This window comes from Molossus molossus, unplaced genomic scaffold (genome assembly GCF_014108415.1).
Source record: "Molossus molossus isolate mMolMol1 unplaced genomic scaffold, mMolMol1.p scaffold_m16_p_4, whole genome shotgun sequence".
In the NCBI taxonomy this organism is placed as follows: domain Eukaryota; kingdom Metazoa; phylum Chordata; class Mammalia; order Chiroptera; family Molossidae; genus Molossus; species Molossus molossus.
In genome coordinates this window covers 6,431,566-6,454,997 of record NW_023425377.1, presented here as the reverse complement: position 1 = coordinate 6,454,997, position 23,432 = coordinate 6,431,566, and the positions used below count along the sequence as shown (strand labels likewise).

Here is a 23,432-nt window from a genome sequence, read left to right as displayed (position 1 = left end):
TCTGTCACTTTTATGTGATATATAAAAGTTTTCCAACTTGCCCTGGCCAGTTTGGCTCAGCGGTTGAGCATTGGCCTGCGGACCAGAGACTCCTGGGTTCGGTTCCCGCGAGGGGCACGTACCACCAAAAAAAAAAAAAATTGTCCAACTTACAAATGTTTACTATGTTCTACAATTCATCTATGGAAGGGGTGGGGGAAATACTAGGGATGTCTTGAATTTTATCATGTGCCTCTTTTGTTGTTGTTTTTTGTCCTCCCCAAGGACATTTTTGCATTTATGTTCAGACAGTGGAAGGGAAAGATGGAGGAAGAGAGAGAAACATCGACGTGAAAGGGACACATTGACTGGTTGCCACCCACATGACCCAACCAGGGCCGGGGACAAACTGCAATTGAGGTACGTGCCCTTAGCAGGAACCGAACCCAGGTCTCTCTGGACCACAGGCCGACGCTCTAACCGCTGAGCCAAACCGGCCAGGGCTCGTGTGCCTCTTTTAACACACATCCCAGATACACCAGAGGTACACTGAGGCTGTTCTATGACACCTGTCCCCCTGAGCCTACCCATTGCAAAAGCTCAGCTACAGCTACAACTGGCCATGTTCTCTTTTGTGCTTCTCTTATGTGGAGAACAAGCGATGCATGGAGGGAAATGTATAGCTGATAAAAGAAAAAATTAAGAATGGAATAAATTTAACAAAAGTCGTCTGCAAGACTTAAGACACACACACACACACACCAAAACTGTAAAACACTGCTTCAGAGACACAGAAGAAGACCTAAATAATAGAGATAAACATGTTTATGGACTGGAAAACTCAAGTATTACTATGAGAATTCTCCCCCAAATGACCTTTAGATTTAACGCAGTCCTAATCATAACCCCAGCAGCCATCTTCATAGAATTTGACAATCTAATTCACAACTGAAAACGTAAAGGGCCCAGAATAGTTAGAAACAGTTTTTAAAGCTGGAAGACATATTATATAATATGGCGCTGGCCAAAGGAGAGCCGCAGAGCCGCACAACAGAACCGAGTCCAGAACCAGGAGTACAAGTGGTGAACTGGCTTTTCGACCGAAGCGCCAAAGCAACTCCACGGGAAGAGGCCGTCTTGTCATCAGACAGTGCTGGGACAGCTGCTGCATGAGCTGAGCAAGAACAAAGCCTGCTCCTCACGCCCTGCGAACATCAGCTCCGAATGCAGCAAAGACCTAAATAGAAACCTTCTAAAGCTACACTGGTCCAAAAACAGTCACTTGCTACATGTAACTATTTGAATATAGGTTTAAATAGAGTATAATGAAATATAATTTAAAATCCAATTAAAATATAATTAAAAAGTCAGCTCCTCAGTCACACTGGCTACATCTCGAGCTCGGCCACCACCGGCGGCAGTGACAGCGCAGGTCAGCATTGGCTGAGGCTGGGTCGGGGGGGGGGGCTTTGACCACAGAGGTGACACAGGTGGGGACAGAAGTGTTTTTATCTGGACTGTGGAGGTAGCTGCAGAAATGCATACATTTGTAAATCTTGTCAAACAGACCACTTTAAATGGGTACAATCTATTTTACACAAATTGTCCCTCCGTAAAATTGATTACAAACCGCCGAGAGGCACAGCGAAGGGGAAAGAGGCAGGGCAAGGGATGTGCACACTTAGGTACCTGTCCAGGTAAGGAGGGTATGCATATATAGCTGACTCAGCCAGTTTGGACATGTCCCAACTTTTTACTGAGTTATCTTTATGTTTGCCGATCAACTACATGAATGCACCGAAGTTTCACACGCTTATTTATGGACAAACTCCTGTGTGGCCTAGGGGAAAAAAAAAGGCACAAATACGTGCCCTGATTGGCCCTGGGTGTGAGTTGCCCACCAAACATCACAGCACTTAGAGCACACTAGGCACTCCACCGGACACTGGGCTCACAGCCTGGGAGGGAGACCGGCCTGCAACCACTTCAGCACCATCACTAAGGAAGTCAGAAGTCTACACAGCTGGAGTGACACAGCAAGGGGAGAGGGGTGGTGGAGGTCTGCTCTACTAAACTAACGAGAGAACCCCACAGAATTCAGTCTGGCTGGAGCACTGGACACCAGGAGGGAGTAATGGCACCGGGGCTGGGGTGGGAGAAGGGCAGAAGGAAACCACCAGATGCTGGAACTCCTGTGGGCTGTGTGTGGTTAAACCTTGGTCTGAAGTTAACAGGGAGCAGTGAAGCAGAGGATGGCGAGGCAGGGCGAAGACCCCAGATGGGAAACCAGTTTTCACTTGGGTCCGTTCCTCCTTCCCTATATTGTCCTGGGCTTTTGGGGGAGATTCAGACAGAGGAGCAACCATTCAAGAGTCTTGCCCTCTTCCTCTGTAATTCCCTACCATGTCTATTTTTTTGTTAATCCTCATTGGAAGACATTTTTCCATTGATTTTTTTTTTTTTTTTTTTGAGATAAAGTGGGAGGGAGGGAGGGAGGGAGGGAGAGAGAGAGAGAGAGAAAGACATCAATTGGTTGCCTCACACATGACCCTGACCAGGGCCAGGGACAAACCTGCAACCCAGGTACATGCCCTTGGCTGGGAATCGAACCTGAGAGTCCTTGGTCCACAGGCTGATGCTCTAACCACTGAGCACAAACTGGCCAGGGCCTATCATGTCTACTTTAAGACTACATTCAATAAGTAAAAGTCTTGCCATATGGGTTTTCAGGTGATTAAGAACCTATCCAGAGCGACAGCAGCAAGGGAAAGGGCCACTATCATAAGAGACAGCATGAATACACGAGAGACCAGGAACAGCAATGGTTTAAGTGACTTATGGGTCACTACTGTGGCTTACCTCCCACACCCAGGTAGACATCATGGTTCTGGGTCATTATGGGTCCACATAGGGTCCCAGAATCTTTCCAAAGGCAGCACTCCAGCCAGTCACTACTGATCAAACAGAGTTGGCATGAAGGAAAAGCTAGTTTGCCATTCCTGTTGCAGACCCTTGGTTTATCACTAACAGATAGAACAAGGGCAAGACCCAAGGTCAGCAAATTTCTCCGTAAAGGAAAGATGGTCCAGGTCACATGGTCTCTGTCACAGTACTCTGCGCCTGATGCATGAAAACAGCCACAGACAGTACATGAACAAATGAGCGTAGCTGTGTTCCAATCAAACTTTATTTATGGACACTGGTATTTGAATTTCATATAATTTTCATGTGTCAGGAAATAGTATTCTTTTAATTTTTTTCCAAGTATTTAAAAGTGTAAAAACTATTCTTAGTATGCTGCGGTGGGGGAGAAATATCAGGCAGTGGTTCCTGGCCTTTTCATTAAAAAAAGTCACAATTCTGCACTTTGACTTTCTTTACATTTTAAAGTCAATGAACAGGAAAACATATAATGATAAAAAGCTACTGAGCATTAAGTAATGCTTTTAAATAAAAATAACTTTCATTAAGCAGCCTTTGCATACATATATACATAGAACAAATAGGGACAAAACTACTTATTAACCTACAAGGTTTGGTGTGCACAGAATTCACCGCGCACTTGCAAAGCGCTCAGAGTTGGGAAGACACTCGGGATGAACAGGGTCGCCGTGCCTGGGCCACAGCCAAGCACGGCGTGTCAGTGTCGAGACCAGCCCCCGGTTATCAACACAACCTGCCACACTGCCGGCTGCCGGCGCTCGGCCTCCTGCAGACCGCGCCAAGGACTTCGCTTCCAGAGCATCTGCCGTCCCAGGATGAGGAGAGAGTGAGCTCTCTCGACAAGCACCCTTCTTGAGTCCTCTTCTAGGGAAGGGTTGTGATGGGGAAGGAGGCAATTTTGAATGTTGGTTGATGGTGATTTTTTTAAAAAAAATAAAAGATAGAACCGAAGGACAGAAAAGAAAGAAAAAAGGAGATTCTTACACCCCAACACAGAGGACTTTACTGGTGTAAAATTGGTATGACAGGGAAAACCATTTAGAAAAACAGTTTTTATTTTATATTTTGTCTCTGGCTTCTTTCACTCAATATTATATATGAAATTAATTTATGCTGTTGCTTATAAACAATAGAAAAACAAATTTTAAAACAGAAACTAAGCTGTCTGCCAATATGAAAACCAACAATATGCAGCATTCCAATTTAGACCTCATTTCCATGAGGCCAGAAAGCTCGAGCCTTGTACTTCACTCTGTGAAGTTGAGACCTCTCATAAAGACTGACCACCTCATTCCTATCACAGAAAGGAACCCAAACCACACAATCCCCCCCAGGATGGTGGATCAGTCAGCAGAATGACAAATGTGCGGTACTCACCTGACACGGGCAAAGTGCAGACTGTTATCTGGAGATGTAAGTGTATGTTCTGGAGGGAGAACGGGTCTCATTCTGGGCACTGGGAGGCACATTTAAGAAATCCCAAATCAAAATAGTGTCATCGTGAGAGCTGCTGATGATCTGAAATTCATCAAACTGTAGCCGAAACACACGTCCCGAATGTTCCTGTGGAACAGAACACGTGATGAAGGAAACGAGACCTCTGCAGTCCCTCACACCCCACCGGCAGGGATTTGGCACAGGTGGGAATGCAGCCACTCATCCAGGCTTCCTGATCAAATTCCCAGGGCTCATTGAGCCTAGCCCTTCACCCCAGGAACAGATACTCTGCTTTCCTCCTGGGCCTTTTCCTTAATCAAACTTTGTATCCTAGATCCTGGCCCATTAATATGTCAAAGGGAAACTACGTGATCGTACCGCAAAGGGTCTTAGAAAGGTAAGCAATAGTATTTAATACCCGTTCTCGATACACTGTAAAAACTAGAACCGGGAGTGTTTCGAACGTGACCAAGATTATCTCAAACCACAGCCAACATCAAAACTAATGATGAGACATTTCTCATTCCCATTAAAATCTAGAAGAAAAGAATGGCCCTAACTATAGTTCTGCATGTTCTAGTCAGTGTAAGAAGTGAAGAGACAGAAATAAAAGGTAAAACTATTGAAAATAAGAAAAATCTATCAATCTTTGCAAGTAACTATGTCTTCAAAAGTACACAAAAGCTAGCAGACTGTGAGATATAATGTACTTGGAAAAGTTGCAAAAACAAGATTAACATATGAAAATAAAGTACTCCTATATGTCAAAGCAATAATCCAGAGAATACAGACTGAGGGGGAATTTCATCATAATAGTACAAAAATGTGCTCTTATAAAAGTGTAACCTAACCAGATACCCACATTAATAACTCCCCCAAACCTCCAGGAAGGAAATACGTTTTGCTCTACGAGGGAATCAGTCCACCTATAAACGGGGAAGCCTGCTTTCATACTGCATGTTGTGGTAATAATGCTCCTTAGGGAAGAGCTCACTGTAATGGGAATGTCAAAGCCACTGACTCTGACTGGACAAAATGAAAAGAACAGTGCATTTCTCTGAAGACACCCGCTTTCTAGTGATACAGCATCGGCTCTTCTGCAGGTGGCCACCCCCCAGCATAGGGACACTTCCCGTTTCAACAGGCCACGTACCACCAATGTGCGCAGGCACAACGTGCTTGCTGGGGCTCGAGGGTCGAGAGCAGCTTGCAAGTCCCAAACTTTAATTTTCCTGGAAAGGAAGTAAGATTGCGTTGAGTGGAAACGCTAACATTTTACATACTGCCGAGTCTCCTTGACAACAAGGAGCGCTGGGACTGCCCACTGTACAGGTGACTGTGCAGCATGCTTATGTTCTTGCGAGTTGTTTACACCAATTACACTTGATTTTGGAAACAATGGGAACCTACGTTCTCAGACTTGCTGAAATTGTGAAGAAGTATTATTTTAAGGGAGACAAAAAAAAAAAAAAAAAACCCCTCAAGTTATCTAAATTCAATTCCTGACTTGACCATCTATGTCACCGAATTCATTACTCAGGGGGCACTCTTAGGCTGAGTAGGTGCTGCTGACATAAGCAAGGGCTCTCTGTGAAATTCCAAAGATACCTTTGTCCCAATGAGGCAAATGCTGCAAGTTGGTAACAGGAGTGTAAACAGACCAACTAACCCATTTGTGAAGTCATCTTGAAAGGTTTACAGCTGCCATTTGCTCATTTAAAAAGTTGAGGCTTTTAAAACAGGATTTGTTCAATTCACCAAAAGGGAAAAAGAAATTTATCATTGAACTGGGGAAAAAATATATTAATAGTAATAACCCATGCCTGGTTTAAGGGCCGAGGCAAAGAACTGAATTCCTGCACAACCTAAGTTACTTCCTGAGTTTACAGTCATGGTTAAGGGCGTGCGTTGGGGAGCCACGGAGGCTCTGCTCCTGTGGGATCTGGGGCCTGAGAGCCCTCATTTGATCAAGCGGTGCAGTAACACCTGCCATCCATCAATACATAGAAACGGCCTAGCACGGGACCTGGCACAGATATCGCTGTGTGGCACACAGTCCTTTCCCCCTTGATGTAGTGAAATACACACCCGTCATAGGCCCCACTGACGATCCTCTTGTTGTCAAACCGGATACATCGCACCAGTTCTTCGTGTCCCTCTAGGACTCTTAAACAGGCGCCACACTCAATGTCCCATAGCCTGGACGGAAAACAGGTCTCTGTGAAACACCTCCGCGCACGTGGTCACACGGCCCGCACGTTCTTCCTATCTGCCCATGTGTGACTTTCCCGATTCTGCAATTCTTTATTTCTATCTCACTCCCAGTCCACACTACACACATATAAATGTACACTTACACCATTTGTGTGTTTTTAAGCACTAACTTGGGAGGAAGCCTTACTTTTCATTATATTTCCTTTTACACAGTTTAAAACTTAAAAATCACATGTGTGTATTACTAAACAAATAAGAGAATTTCACCCCAGGCACCTCTAGCCTGGAGTCCATGAGGCCCACTGAGGTTAGAACCAGCATGGTGGCCTCCATCTCCTGATGAGGCTCGGACACCCCTTCTTAGATATATACTGCATACGGGGGGCTGTCCAGACTGCAAAGTCAAAGTGGGAGACTCATTAGCTACAGGCAGTGTTTTGGCAATATAAACTCAGTATATAAATATACACAGCAAGCCTTTTTTCTATATGATTTATATAACAATTCTGGAAATAAAATGTTTCTATTATCTACATTATTTGCAAAAAGAAACCACAGCAATGTAATATGTACAAAACAGAGTTAGCAAACTAATTCTACAGTGAACTTTTCTTGGTCCCCTCACCAGTAGCTCCTGTGCTATATCCAGTGAACGTTCCCCCACAGCCACCTCGGCCCACTTCCACCAGTGTCCGTGACAATGGCTTCTCTAACCTACTGCGAACAGCCGCTGAACACTGCCACCAACTCCAAAGTGGTTCCCTTGCATGAACCGCAGAGCAATGCACACTGCTATTCTGTAAAACCTGATTCCCATGAGGAAGTTAACGGTTGTTTATTGCTGAAATACTGAGTAATACAAAGCACGATGAATACAATAGAACCAAGATTCAAGTACTAAAGTGACTTTTATGGTATCTTAAAACTTAAAAGAAAACTTATAGCAGTTAGAACCCACCTCTCCCTCCCTTTCTCAAATAATCTTGAGCCCAACCTTTATTTTGCCCAAACATTAGGCAATTTGGTAATTTAAAAAGCAATTAGCATATACTGGGATGGGAAAAATGACTTGGGATACTTAAAAAATAGATATTTAAGGCAAGCTCTAATAAGATACCAAGTGTTTAAGGATGGTCATATTTATTAGAAAGCAAGGACAATGAGTGTTGGGAAGAAAACAGGAAATGAAATAGATGGCCAAACAGGAGGGTTTGATTCTGTAGCGCAGTCCTGGGAGAGCCAGACAAGGTCCCGGCCATGTGTCAGGGAGGCAGGCAGGAGGCAGGAGCTCAGAGTAAGGGCAAGCAGAGCCAGGTTGGATGGAGCACACTCTGTTCTGAGGCATTCTGGTATTAAGTGATCTTGGGTAGAGCTGACGTCATAACACCTTGTATACTGGGCCAATCTTGGAAGAACCTAGTTTACCCACTCTAGTATGCAGAGCCAAACAGGCTAATAACAACGTTACCCAAAGTTTTCTCATCTGAAGCATCCCCAAAGGCTCTGTGTCTTCTGAGCTTTGGACTAGGAGATGAGTCAACACCATGGCAAAACCCAACCAGCCTGCGCTGCCGGCACCCAGCGGCTACCCACCTGATGGTATTATCTGATGATCCACTAACAACCAGCCGGTCCCTGTACTGGAGACAGGCAATGCCTCGCTTGTGCCCATTCAGGGTACGAACAAATTCACAGGTACTCGTGCTCCAGACCTGTAACAAACCACCAGTATACTTAAGAATGGATGCAGAAAAGTCTCCTCACAGTATACCCTTTTTTTAAAAAAGCCAGAGCTTCTAGGAAAAATCAAAATACTTGATTATGAAATACGGTTGGGAGGCTGGGGGACAGATTAGACAGAATAAAATTCTCTTGGCTGCTGATAAAAGTGGAATGAAATACAGAGGGAGGTTGTGAAGTCTCCAAACCTTGAGATCTTCACACAGAGAACATCTCCTGGATGGTTCAGACAGGCAGGTGCCCAGAGGGAAGAGCCCGGCCAGGTTTTGTGTTCTATACCAGCTGACATGTCAAACCCAAGGTAACTGACGTGAGCAGCTTCACCTTCCACACCCTCCTCTTTCAGCACCGTTTCTTGAACAGCTCTATTTGTTTTGACACATCACTCCTAATATTATGAATGTAGAATAAATAATCCATCTTTTGTGAAACCATCTGCAAGACTTAGGTGTTCATAGACACACAATAAATTACCAGCCAAATAAGGAGAGGCCAAGCAAACAAAGAGCCTGAATTGTTTTCCCAGATGCACTGGAGCGGAATGGGGTGACTAGATCTCCACATGCAAAGAATGAACTGAACCCCTACCTCACACTATATATAGAATTTTAATTCAAAATGGATCAAAGACCAAAATGAAACTATAAAGCTCTTAGAAGAAAATACAGGAGTATATCTTTGTGACACTGAATTAGAAAACTGATTCTTAGATATGGCAACACAAGCAACAAAAGAAAAAAATTGACAAGATGAACTTCATCAAAATTAAAATTGTTCTGTGTTTCAAAGAAAACTATCAAGAAAGTAAAAACATTTTTAAAAAGGCAAAGTGAAAACACAACCATAAGATTAAAGAAAATATTTGCAAACATTTACCTAAGGACCTTATTATCAGAATATATAAAATTGCAACGGAACAATAAAAAGACAAATAATCCAATTTACTAAATGGGCAAAAGATTTAAATAGATGTTCCTCCAAAGACATAAAAATGGCCAAAAAGCACATGAAAAGATGCTCAACATTATTAGTCATTAGGGAAATGGCAAACAAAATTAGCAGAGATACTACCACACACTCACTGGGATAAGTACAATAAGAAAGACAGACAATAACAAGTATAGAAAAGGATATGCCCCAATCCCTCTTAACTTCAGGCCCTGGTCTTGTACTAACTGGTGTGGCTGAGCGGTGAATGAATTGCCTCATACAAGTCCTAGCGGTGCAGCTTCCAGACCGCCCAATCTAAAGCGTGATGCAACCTAGTCTGTGATCTGTGGGGTGACACCAGAGTGCTTGCTGTCTAGTGCAGGTCATGAAAAGGTCTTTTGAGCCACGTTCAAATGTTCATACAATGCTGGTGGGATTGTAAATGGTGTAGCCACTTTAGAAAATGTTAAACAGAGTTACCATCTCAAGGAAACTGAAAATATACACCCACACAAATGTTTATGGCAGCATTATTCATAATAGATAAAAAGTATTAACAACCAAAATGTCCATCAACTGATGAATGGATAAACAAAATGTGGTACATCTACCCAATGAAGTTTTATTCAATCATTAGAAGAAATGAAATACTGTTACGTGCTACAATGTCCATGGACGGACCTTGAAAACAATACACTAAGTGAAAGAAGCCAGACAAAAAACAGCATATATTGTATGATTCCCATTTATATGAAATGTCCAAAAGAGGCAAATCCACAGACAGAAAGTAGACCAGTGATTGCCAGGAACTAGGGGAAGAAAATAGGGGGTGACTACCAATGGGTATGAGACTTTTTGTGAGGGTGAGTGGAAATGTTCTGAAACTAATTAATGTTACACAACATCATGAATAGACTAAAGGCCAATGAACTGTGTGCTTTACAATGATGAATCTTATGGTAGGTAAATTGGGTTTTAATAAAGCTGTTAAGAAAACATAAAGCAAAAATTTTAAAAATTAAACGGCTACTGGAATCAGAAGTGCATCCGCCATATTCTTGGATCTCCATGGACTACAACTGTTTGTCACACGCCTGCGGCCCCCATGCTAAGCTTCTTGAAGACAGGGACATGTGCTGTTCCTCATCACATCTCTAGCATCCAGCCCAGGGTCTGTGGCATGACAGGCTCTCAAAATTCAGTGCATAAATCAAATCTCAGCTCTGCCACTAGCTAGCTGTGTGGGCTCCGGTGCAGTTCTTCACTCTCTGAGCCATATGTGTATAATGGAGGCGATACCTACTCAACAGAGTGCCTGAGGGGAGCGCGAGGTGGGAATGTATAAGCCCCGAGCACACGGGACATGTTCAATAGGTTAATTCTCTTCCCCTCACAAAGGTCATCGACAATGTCATTCCATGAGACAGAGGACTGCTCTCTGTCCTGTCCCATGACCCTATCCTTCTCCCTTGCCTCTAACTTTTGCAGCATGTGGAATGAATGGGCTGGCTTCCAGGGCTCATAAGCACAAATGAAGGAGTAAAGGCCTTGAGAAGTAGCAGGCTGGTATAAGCCATTTCTGCTTTCTCTCCATTCTAAAAGGGACAGAAGAAAGAAGACACACTTACTTTAATGGTTCTGTCACCAGAGGCAGACACGATGTACTTATCATCAAAGTCTACTACATTGACAGCAGCACGGTGGCCAACCAGGACACGGCGTAAAGTGATATCGGTGGCGGAAGCCATGTCCCACACAGCGATGGAGCGGTCCTTGGAGCAGGTCACCATCAGCCCGTTGCTGAAGCGTAAGTGCAGTACAGCCTCGTTGTGGTGGATTAGCGTGTTCAGAACCTCGCCCGTGTTCACATCCCAGACTCTAGATGAGAAGAGAAGAGCACAATGCTTCATCATGGAGACAAGCAGGAAAAGGTCATGGCAGCTGTACTCTGGGCCCGTTCTTAGTAGTAGGCCGAGAAGGTGTGGACTTGACTTGTATTTGGTGAATGGACCTGACACCAAGTACAGCTTCAAAGGAGCAACTTCTCTATTTGCTGAGGAGTGTTTCAAAAACAAGAAGGCCAAGTCTGGCTCCGCCCGGGTGTAGGTTTATTTAACAGTCAGGTGCTCATGGATCGTGAGAACAGGATTCTGTTGATGGTTAAAAAAACAACACAACAACAAAAAAAACAAGAGCCCAGCTAGTGTGGCTCAGTGGTTGAATGTCAACCCATTTCCAGTTCGATTCCTGGTTCAGGGCACATGCCCAGGTTGTGGGACCAATCCCCAGTGGGTGGCATGCAGGCCAATTGATGTTCTCTCATCGATGTTTCTATCTCTCCCTCCCTCTTACTTCTCTCTTAAAACCAATGAAGGAAAAAAAATTTTTTTTTAATGATTCTTCAAGTACGTGGGCTTTGAAGTGAGTTTGAGATGATGGGGAAGGAGGCTTGGTGGCGGAGAACTGAGGACAGTTCTGAGCTTAAGTTTCTTCTTCTACTTTTTTAATCCTCACCCAAGGATATTTTTCTATTTATCTTCAGATGGGGGGGGGGGGGTGAGAGAGGGAGAGAAAGGGAGGGCGAGAGAAACATTGATGTGAGAGGGACACATCGACTGGCTGCCTCCCGCACGACCCGACCATGGTGGCAGACGAACCACAACCGAGGTACGAGCCCTTGGCCCGAATCGAATCCCGACTCATTGGTCTGCGGGCTGATGCACTACCGCTGAGCCAAACCGGCCAGGGCTAAGGTTCTTTTCGACCTTTGACAGGCCTCTGAATCTATGGACCGTAAGTAATGAAGTCTTACCAATCCCCACACCCATCTAGTCACCTAATGGCTTTATGGACAAAGCCAGGGTCTCCCGATTGGTTCACCCTTGAGATGTGGGGTGCTCAGGGGCAGCCTTTCATGTCATAGCTTTTCCGTAAGTCCAGTCTCCCAAGAGGTCAAGCTGATGCAGAGCAGAGGAGGAAAGACCCAGGCTTCTCAGGCTGAGACGTGATCTATGGCAGAAGCATTGGCCTGGAAGCACCGGGCCCGGGAAAGGACGCTAGGCATGCTGGTGACTATTCCAGTCCCGTGGCCGTCACTGTGAAACATCCTCTTCCAGTCTCTGACCCGCCCTAGGACATGGTCTGGAGGACGTGCCTCCCAAACCCCAGCAGTCCAGCTGAGTGCGGCTTCACAGCAAGATCCCCAGGCTCTGATGAGCTCCTCACCACACCTAAAGCCACGCCGCCTGGTGCGGGAAATGTCCTTGTCTCTGTGGTGTAGGAGTGGATCCCAACAATGTGTCCTTTCTACTCTCCCAACTTCCAACCAGCAGGCAGCACTCCCCTGCTGCTAGGGAACTACCGTTTCCAGCTCTGTCCCTCTGTCCCGGGGGTGGCATCTGAACACCAGTGTCTCCATTACTGGAAGGCTATACAATATGGAGACAGTCTTACAATGATATAATTCAAAGTTCAAATTAACTCTGTGACTCTGAGCAAATTATTTAACCTCTCTGATCCCAGTTTCCTTACACATCTATAAAAAAAGACAACAATATCTACCTACTGGAAAGGCTGATGTGAGAATTCAATAGGATAACATTCTACAGAACATCTAGCACTCTGTGTCCCTCAGAAGGTTCCACACACAACCGCTCCTCATTCTTTCAGTGTCTGCAGGTTACTGCCCACCAGAGCCCACTCGGACTCCTGCCCCGTCCTCTCTGCTCTGCAGCAGTCTCCCCAGGGAGGGAGCCAGCCCGTCCAGGCATTGTGCTTCTGTAGGAAAGCATGGTGCCATGTCTATACAGAATGGCAATGGGAACAGGACCTACTTAACAAAATGCACCACACCCACACCGAAGGGGTTCTGAAACAGAGCACACAAAAATATACACAGGGAAGGGTGTGCCTCTCAGGCTCCCCATGGAAGGAACACAAGCCAAGACCACTGAAGCCAGTCACTCACCTCACTGTAGAGTCTGAGGAGCCGGTCACAATGACACGTTCATCATACTGGAGACAAAGGACGGAGCCCGTGTGCCCTGTCAACACTTTCAAACATTCCAGGCTGGTTTTGTCCCAAATCTATTGAGATAAGATAAGATCAATGTTTCTGTCTCACCTTATTTTCTGAATCATAAAATAAAACAAACCTGTTACAGTCAATAATGGAGTTAAACATCACACAGGTGGGAAATGACAGGAAGGGAAGAGGCAAACATTGAGTAACTTTCAGAATAGATAAACTATTTTGTTTACTGGACTCATACAATCTTATAAGGTAATTTTAATATAAACTCTGTGAACCCTGGCTGGTTTGGTTCAGCGGTCGGAGTGTCGGTCCTTGGACCAAAGAGTCACAGGTTTGATTCCGGTCAAGGGCACGTACCTCGGTTGCGGTTCAGTCCCTGGCCCTGCTAGAGGTCTTGTGGAAGGGCAACCAATCGTTGTGTCTCTCTCACACCAATGCCCCCCTCCTCTCTCTCTTCCTCCCTCTCTCCTTCCCTCCCCCTCCCTCCTCCCACTCTGTCTGAAGTTAAATGGAAAATCATCTTTGGGTGAGGATTTAAAAAAAAAGTTAGCTCACCCTCTGGAAAAAAAAATGTAACAATATCTATGAAGAGCCTTTAAAAATGCATACCTCTTTAACCCATTAAGTTTACAAAAATGTTCAACATTTCAGAAAAATTTCAATGTCAACGTTGAAGTGTTTCATGAAAAAATATAATACTTTATTAAAGTTGTGTTTTTTGAAAATCATTATAAAAGTTGTCCATAATGACATAACCACTCTGTATATTCTAAAAAAAATTAAAAAACAGATGAAAAGAAGTAAAATGTTAATAATAGCTGGTTTTGTACTCTGAATGTTCTTTTTCTCGCTTCTTTTGAATAATTAAAAAAAAAAAAAGATTCTATGTCTTCGCTTCTCCCCTGTAAAACAGCATGACACTTTGCAGTGTCCCTATCGATTACTGCAAATGGCCAGGATGTTGCGAGTGTTATACCAAGTGACTTTCTATAAAATAGCAAGGCTTGCTTTTAATTTCTGACCTAGTAGAAGCAGTGACTCTGAAAAACCAACTACTGATCAACGACTAATGCAGAATAAAGTACAGAAGGTTTCCAACCACTGGAATGAAGGCTGGATCTAGAGATCTGGGTGATCTCTCTCAAGTGCATTTCTGCTCTATGTTCTGTGTCTTATAAATCAAATGCAAGCTTAATTTAAACGTGGGTGTGCCTCTGCTAAGAGAATTCTTTAGAAACACATCCAGTGTAAATGAAATGCAAGCTCATGGCCAGCTTATGCTCTGACAAGGTCCGTATAAACCATTCTTATCGATTCCTTAAAGGAGAACTGCCAAAACTAAATGGTAACACATGTCACTCTTTCCAGAGAGGACCTGTAGCCACAGGTAGGGCAATCAATAAGTATTACATAAAGACAGATTTGTGTGGTCAAATATATTGTGGAAGTTGGGAAACACTAGGCGTCTTTCCTGTAGGCCTTCTCAGGCCTTTATATCCTGTATCCTATTAATTTCTAAGGAGATATGCTGGACTTCTAGATTTCTTTCAAGGGAATTACTCTTCACATGAATATTCTTTAGATTCATAACTACAAAACACTTTTTGGTAAACATTGCCAAACAAAGAAAACCAGAGAAACAGTTTCTTTATTATATGCTTTAATTCAGAGTGCTTTTTGCCCTAAGCTATCTGAACTACTGAAATTTCACTATTATACATTTTTCTAATGAAAAGCAAATAGACAAAGACCCTTTAACCCACCTGTAAAACATAAAGAAAACAGGGCCAAGATGGAGAAAGCCCACTACAAACTATCTTCCCAGATGATTATAACCAAAAACTCTAGACAACATATAAAGCCAACTAGCTGAAGACTCTGAAAAGTGTGAGGGGAGGGGGCAGAAGGAAGAAAGCAAGCGGACTGTGGCAAGGAGTAAACATTTGAAGAAGCAATCACATGGTGGTGAGTTACCCATTCTTTTTGTGTGTTTCCTCATTTCTTTCCATTGCGGCTTTGGCCCAAACATGGGTCTGGGTCAGGGAGCTAGCTGCACGGTGAACTAGCAACAGAGGCAGTTAAAATACTGGGCGAAACCCCTCTTTCTGGACAGAGGACTGGAAAAAGGGATCCCTGGGGGCCAAAGACCATGTAGAGGATCCCATTCCCCCACTCTGGAATCATAAAAACTAATGACTTTGATTTCCAGGCAAATTTAGCAACACTTTCACCAGCAAACAAAGTGATCAGAAGCCCTATAATACTGAGATATTTGAAAAAGTAATAGCCAAAAATTTCTGAAATTTGGAGATGGAAAGATATAAAGTCACAGATTCAAAAAGTTTAGTGAAAGACTTCTTAGCTATGATAGCAAGAGCATGATTCATAAAAGAAAAGATTTATAGACTGGATTTTATAAAAACAATCTACCATTAAGAAAATGAAAAGACAAGTCCCTGATTGGAATAAAAAGGGATCAACCATTGCTAAGTGCAACAACACAGATGAAATTCAAATGCACTTTGCTAAGTATAAGAAGTCAGACTCAAAATGTTACACACTGAGCGAGCCCACTCAGAGGATATTCTCAAAAAGGCAAAATTATAGGGACAGAAAGACCAGCGGTGGCTAGTACCTAGGGGAAGAATGGGAAGAGTAAACACAAAGGGGCAGGACAAGGGAACTCTGGGGGATGATGAAACTGTTCTGTATCTTGTGTGTTGTTATGATTACACAATTATTTGTGCCTATCAAAACTCAGAGCTTTACACCAAAACGAGTGAATTTTCCTGTACTATAACTAAAACAAACAACCCCACAGTGTTTTCTTAAATGAGAAAATAAGCTATAAACAATGTAAAACACTATCTGTCAGATCCGCTGCCAAACATCAAACACAGAAATAATCCAGTTTACCTACTACTGAAAAGCAATCTAAATTGTTCTCTCATTCTTCTGTGTTATCATGTGAGCCTTTCTCAGGAATCATGAAAAATAATGACTTTGATTTCCAGGCAAATTAGCCACAATTTCACCAGTGGTGAAACAAAGTGGTCTAGAGCCCTGAAATACTGAGATATTTCTTCTATATGCCCTTAGTACAGAGCATAGACAGAAACATGCTCAGAGAAGGGTAAGAAGGGAGTCACCAGCGGTCTGGTGTTAGTGTCGGAACATGCTCTGCCTCTAGCTCTTTAGAAACACAATCTGGAATAAATGAAGAGACCGTCCTGTCCAATGTCTAACATGTAACCACAATTCTAAAGATGATACATACAAAACAGTCATTCACCTTAATAGAATTGTCTCGTAGCCCACTGATAATTTTGTCATCATCGTACTGTAAACAGTAGACACCTTTACTATTTTCAGAGCGGCACTGAATCCTCTGCAAGTTGTGTCGTCCACATCGCCAGTTAGATTCTATAGTCTGGGGAGAAAGGAGGTAACAGATGAGTTTTTGTGAATCAACTATTCTATCAGGTTTCAGACTCTGGCACTGCTTCCAGAAACAGCGTACCACCGATACTCCATCTTGGTTTGCGTAACTGTCTGTGAATAGGAATCATGTTCTTTTCCAAGTAAGACATTAGCCCAACAATGTTTTCTCTCAAACCCTCCCTGCCCTTCTGGCAACTATCACAGGATTTTCAATGAGTTTGAGGTGGGTTTGAAAAAAAAGGGCCTAGACAGAGCTCAGTGTGTTTCAAGAATAACATTTGCATCCAAAACATACAAATAAATAGTAACTCACTGGGTCCCTCTCTAATGCCAATTAAAATATTTGGTGGAAGACCCCCAACAATATTAATCCTATACTGAGAAATCTTGTATCCATCCAAAGCATTGTCTCGATTATTGACAAAACCTATTGCACAACTACTATAGGAAAAAATGTATTTGTTATCCACTTTTAACCCTCCACCAGACTGAAGCTCCTTTAGAGTAAGAATGGCACATTTCAGCCCCGGGTTCTCATGCTTTCATCATTCATGCAACACTTACCAATACGCTAGCATAGTCCAGGAACTAGCTGTGCTAGGCACAGGCATTACATGATCAACAGGAAGCATACTGCTTTCAGAGAGGCACCACTCCAGTATCTGGGCACAGTATCTGGGACTGGATCTACTCCAAACATGTTTATTTGGTTAATGATCCACGAATTGGCCTTGGAAGGAAATTCTTATTATTTTCCTTTTTCAAACAAGGAAGGAGTTCAATTTGCCTGAGCCCACAAAACTAGTCATTGGACGAGCTGGAAATCACACCCAGTTTTTCCTAAGACCATCCTTTCCCCACTAAGATATGCAGTGTCTAAAAAGAAGTATAGTCCTAGCTATTGAGGCAGTGAACATAGCACACAAGATGATTAGTAACAATTCCAGATAAAATGTAAGTACCAAATGAGTGATTAAAAAGTAAACTCTGCGGGACTGAAGAAGATAAACAGTAGTATGGCATGAGACCAGTGGGCAACGTTTAATCCTCACTGGGCCATGCCCAGAGCCCTCGAAGACCTAACCTTTGTAGTGGATACAGGGGGTTTTCAGGATTAAAAGGAACAACGTTTCTACTAAGAACAACCAAAGTGTAAGCTTCTGATCCTTGAAATTAGAGGACAAGAGGGACCAGAACAGTTGGTTACATCAGGATACAGTTTAAAAGATTAGCTCTCAGTAGTTAATTCTGAGTAGCTACAAGTGTATTTAGTTGCTTTGCTGAAGAAAGGAGATAAATCTCATCTTCATTCATGAGAAGCACTTAACCACTGGCTCTGCTAACATCTGACAAACCGCATTTCCTCTTATTTTGAAGGCAGTATGCTTCCGTATGAGCTAAAATGCTTCAATTCACAGGATGTTATGTGCTAGGTACGATGCTATGCACTTTACATATTTTATATCTAATTTAATCATTACAACTCTGAAGCCAAATTACTGCCCTCATTTTATAGAAAAAGAAATGGAGGGTTGGAGATACCGATAAAAAGAAAAATGTTTGACCATTTGTAGCCTCAGTCCTTAGCACAAAAGCCTGGAAATATCATCCTTGTCTATACACAGCCTCAAGAGAGGGTGGGACTGCCTATTGCTGATGCCCAGGAGATGCAAGGAGATGCCATGGAGATGCAAGGAGCAAGGAAAGGCTCACCAAGTCAGAGCTCCTGAGCCAGCAGCATCACTTCTAGTGAGTGTGTAGTCTCAGACGTAAGAGCACACACCCAAACCAAATTAACTCACCCTACTTCTGCTACTGCTATCAAGGGAGACACCAGTTTAAAAGAGAGTCCAGGATATAAAGAATTTCTTACACGGAACTTAGTGCTTGGAACCATCTAGAGAAACAGCGTCTTTTCAGACGTGACCGAGACACCTTGGCGCTAAAGCGCACCAGCAGAATGCTGCGTAGGGGCAGGTGTGCTGGAACGAGTCTGCATGGCCAGTAACTCTCAGCAGTGGTTGTTGCCATGTGCAGGCTGCACCTTCCTAGGGCTCAGAGTTGCTGCAGGTTGCACGACTCCATATAAACCCAAAGTATTCCAAAGGTGAATATGTAACATGCCTGTCTGCCTGCCTAATCTGTCTGCTTCACACTCACACACACACACACAGAGCAGGTGTTATTTTAAAAATTCATATAGCTGTTTTTAGTTTAAAACATACACAATTATTTTAAAAATATTATTGAAACAGTAAGTAGCTTTGTTACTCCATATTTCAATGAATGAAAAGGCATATTTACCATCACATGGGAGTTAAAAAAAACAAACTTTAAAAAAAGGGAGTGGGGGTGGGGCAGGATGCTCCTCATACCAAAAAGAATTCCCTGCATGTTATGGTCTCCCTCTACTCTACAATGTTTTCTACGACTGGGTGACCTGGCTCTAATCACGGACTGTACCTAAAGCCATACAGCAGAGAGGAGCTAGGGGAGGCAGCGTGGTCAGCCTATGCCTGGACAGAGGACGCTGCCCACCATGAAAGGCTGAGCCGTGCTCTCCATCTCCAACCCTCAAACAAAGCCAGGCTCCACAACCTCTCAAAAGCTCTCTAGGCAACAGGCTTTCATCCTAAGTCGAATGGAAGTTAGAAAACGGCTTAGCTTCTCAACACTTAGAAAGAGCCTACTTTTCTGATACACATATCTGAATTTTAAGAGAAACAGTCTACCAAATAATTCTTGATGGATCATTTTAGGAAGTCCCACTTAGGGCTATTTCAAAAATTATTAGGTTCCTTAATCCTCAAACAAGTGTTTGGTTCAAAAAGCCAGGAAAGTGATGCTAAACCATACCAGGGAGTAGACTGCTTTGTTGCAAACCACCCATCTAATTCTAACGCGCCCTCTCGACTCCCAAGGCCACCCACAGGAGAGAGCAGCACAACCTGCCGGTGTGCCTGCCCAATACTACCTCCCGCCTTATTTAACGACCTCAACTCTTACTAGGATGCTTAAAGCTGTCTTCTTTAGAGAAACTAGACCCTCAAAAACAGAAAACAGCTCACTGTGGCAGAAAATACCTAGGTCAGTGAGCAGCTTTGGCAAGGGGCTTGGACTGTGTGAGCTGCAATTCGCGCCTCTGTAAAAACAGGAAAATAGTATCTACCTCCTCAAAACTGTTGTGAGGGCCAAATGAAATGACACAGGTAAGTGCTCATCACAGTGCCTACAAATGGCAGCAGCGATGCTCTTCCTTGTCTGTGCAGAACCCAGGCCAGAAGGAATAGGCTCTGACCTCCCAAATCTCCCCACTAAATTGGCAGGAGTGGTTGTCTCAGTCTGGGCTGCTATTTAATGCTGATAGCCCTGCGCCCCGCCCCAACCACGCCCAGGAAGGGGGCTCAGCCTTCTAATGCAATTCCACTATTACCTTAACCTCAGCAGCAGGCATACAGGGCACACAGGTGCACCTCTTCCGTTACCCAGATACCTGCCATTTCACTTGGACATCATGTGATGTGGCTACTGTAGAGGAATATTTTGTGTTTCTGAGAACTTGTAAAATCCCCTTACCCTGTGCAAATTTTCAAAATACTGGGAAAGTAGCCATGATACACAGAGTATACAGCGGCATTTAAATTGGCAATAGAGTGAAAACAGATGTCTGCGTATGGAGGGATAACATTATTTTTAGAAACCTAAACACAACTGGGTGGGTGGGCAAGTTTCAGCATTCTCTGGTCAGGACAATGTTAAGATCAAGCCTGCAAACCACAAAAAAGCACCCTGCTTTCCGTGAACAAAACGGGGTTTACTGAAAGGTGCGACACAGCACACCATCACTTCACCAGTGGGCCCTTCCAAGGGGAGCGCTTCAAAGGCTTTGCTGCAGTGAACAGCAGGAGGACAAGGCACATGCATGAAAGGGTTTGCGCTACTCAGATGGCAAGAGACAAATCCAAGCTCAGGACACCAGGGCTGTGACTGGGCTGAAACATGGCCAACCAGCCTTATCTTAACTCGTGCCCTCTTCAGCAAACAGCCAAGGACACAGCACTCGCACACTGGAGGAAGATGTGTATACCTTGAAGCCTGTGGCTATATAACAACATACATCTTTCTCCTTCACTTCTTGAATTTTCCAGTTTGCAAATGACAACACTAAGCCTAGAGCTAGCCAGACTTCAGTTAAAATCCCACCTCTCCTACATAACTACGTAGCAAGTTCTAAAACTCCTCTGAGTCTCAGTTTCCCCTTATTACAGATGGGGATATGAACCTTGTAGGAATTAAATGCAGTAACCTATATAAGTCACACAGCATAGTTCACAGTACAGTGCAAGGGCTCAATCAAAAAAAAGGGTACTTGTAACTATTGTATTCTGCTTCCAGGGGTTTTATTCAGCCACATGGGCAAGAGCCAAGCCCATGAGTCTCTGATTTGTTCTACTCATGGATCACTGACAAAACTCTCTGCCTATGTGTCTACCCTGAACAGAATTAAATATACTCCCAAACAGAGGTAAAGAACTCTATTTTGATGGGAGTAGTACAAAAAGGTGTGTGAAATGCAGAAGAATATAAGGTTGATCACAAACTCTATGACTCACTAGCTGTGTGACCTTGGGTAATCTACTTAACCTTGTTGAGCCTCTGTTTCCTCAATTTTAATAAAAGATATGACTACCTTTCACGTATTGTACAGAGTGCTAAATGCTTAACAAAGTATCTAGGAGAAGTAAACACTCTATACATGGTATATATTTTTTAATTATTATTACTATTAGTGAATATACCGAAGTATAAAACATCATCCCTTACACTAAGAGATCTGGCCCACAAAAATCTGGAGGAGACCCCTGTGGCCAACCAGTGGATTTTTCCAAACCACACTTAAGAACCACTGGGCAGACCACCATGATGTAGAGGTTTTGTGTCAAATAGGGTTTTCCCCCATAGCTCTATTTTCCTTCACATCTGCCTCCTCTACTAACTTAAAAATATTATTTCAGCCTGAGGAAATGGGTATGGTAGGTGGTGTCACATACTGTCACACCACAGAATATTACGCCACAGAATATTAAGTTCATATTGTCAATTATAACAGTGCTCATGGGGTTAAATAAAATAATCCATGTCACCAAATCTTCAACCTAATCAAAGCTCTTCCAACATTCCTGTTTATCAATGACTGACTTTAAACATCATCCTTCTCATAATAAAGGATTTACTAAACTATCTGAGGAAATTTAGAGCTACTTTGTAAAGAATAATTGGGGTGGGGAGCAGAAAGTAATATAGTTTCTAAGATGTACGAAGAAGCAATGCCTTAGTATAACCATCTAAGGGTAAGAGACACCCCCCTCCCCTGAACATACACACATCAATCTAAGATTCAAGTTAACACTCTGTCTCAGCCATAACACTGTAAGGGCAATTTATTCTATGTTTTACCAATGGATCAATTAATTCTTAAACTTTATGATTTCTCCAGCAGCAATTTGAAAGTATTTAAGCCTCCTTAAAAGGTTACTTTATAGCTTATTTTAGAGACCAGAATACTCAAGACAAGGGTTTGTGCTTTAAACAATGATATTCCTGTCACATTCAGATTTACCATTAACCAAATGATTCCAATGGTTCACATCTGCCTCAAAAGGGCAAAAAAAAAAAACCTCCAAAAAAGCACATGTTTCTCCATTAATGAATTTTGGCACAATAACTTTTATGTCTATCACCTGGGGGAGAGGATTACTTCACGTTTGGGAAACCGAGTATAACTTTATGGGTGATACAGCGCTGCCCAGAGAAGGCTAAATTTTTCTGCCAAGGAGGAAACAGTGAAGTAACCAGGACCTGCCAAGAACACATGTGAAAGAGTTAATGAGAAATGCCTGTGCGTGTCTTTCCTGGTTCAAGGAAAAGGGCTAAATAATAAAACTGAACCAATTAGAACACATGAACAATATCAAACACCTCCAATGGTTCTCATCAAGTTTACAGAGTTTTACTGGTCTGGTGAATTACACTCACATCCAAAATGGTCCAGAAGCTTAATTTGCTCTATAAAACCCAGTTAATTATTGCTTACGATCATATTTGAGTAATTTTTATGAAAAAATATGGAAAATTTACAAAAGAGACTGAGACTGTGCCTTCTCTAGTCCTCTAGATATGGTTCAAAAACATAAAATGACTTGCCTAAAAAACTGGGCCTTGGACTCTGGAAATTTTTATCAAATCAGAACAAAAAGTCGATTATTGGATTAAGGTGTTAATTATGGCAGCCCTGCAGAAGCGTTTCATGGGTGAGAAAAGTTAGATGATTTTTTACAAAAAGACGTGACATATTCTGAAGAATAGCTACAGATTATACATTGATTGTGACACATTTGCTCCAAGAGTTCAACTTAAAAAAAATTACTTGTTCCATGATTTTAGATCAACAGAACTCTAAGGCAACATAAAAAGCTGAGAACAAGACACAAAGAACCCATAAAAAAGATAAATCATAAAGTTACCTCTATATCCTGGATAATCTTTGGGTATAACGACCTATAAAATGAATTGGGAGGGCCATCTGTGGGTCTGTTTTTAAACAGGTACTGATCCCTGCCAAATAAAAACAAACAGATGTTACATTTTTGCACATGAAAGGGTGAATTTTATTTAAACATGGTGCTTGCAAAGAAATTGTGTCATTCAAGTCTTT

General features: G+C 42.9%; 1 protein-coding gene across 3 annotated transcripts in view; it reads right to left on the bottom strand.

Annotated features, from left to right (window-relative positions):
- FBXW11 (F-box and WD repeat domain containing 11) overlaps positions 1–23,432 on the bottom strand; it is a 106,721-nt gene that overhangs the window by 4,704 nt on the left and 78,585 nt on the right. For all 3 annotated transcript variants that reach the window (XM_036282043.1, XM_036282045.1, XM_036282044.1), the window contains 8 exons: positions 23,242–23,332; positions 16,569–16,706; positions 13,211–13,329; positions 10,872–11,121; positions 8,167–8,285; positions 6,448–6,558; positions 5,513–5,591; positions 4,300–4,485 (listed from right to left, as the gene is read on the bottom strand). In XM_036282043.1, coding sequence (XP_036137936.1) covers positions 4,324–4,485; positions 5,513–5,591; positions 6,448–6,558; positions 8,167–8,285; positions 10,872–11,121; positions 13,211–13,329; positions 16,569–16,706; positions 23,242–23,332 — 1,069 coding nt within the window. In that variant the 3' untranslated portion in view covers positions 4,300–4,323. The remainder of the gene's footprint in view (positions 1–4,299; positions 4,486–5,512; positions 5,592–6,447; positions 6,559–8,166; positions 8,286–10,871; positions 11,122–13,210; positions 13,330–16,568; positions 16,707–23,241; positions 23,333–23,432) is intronic.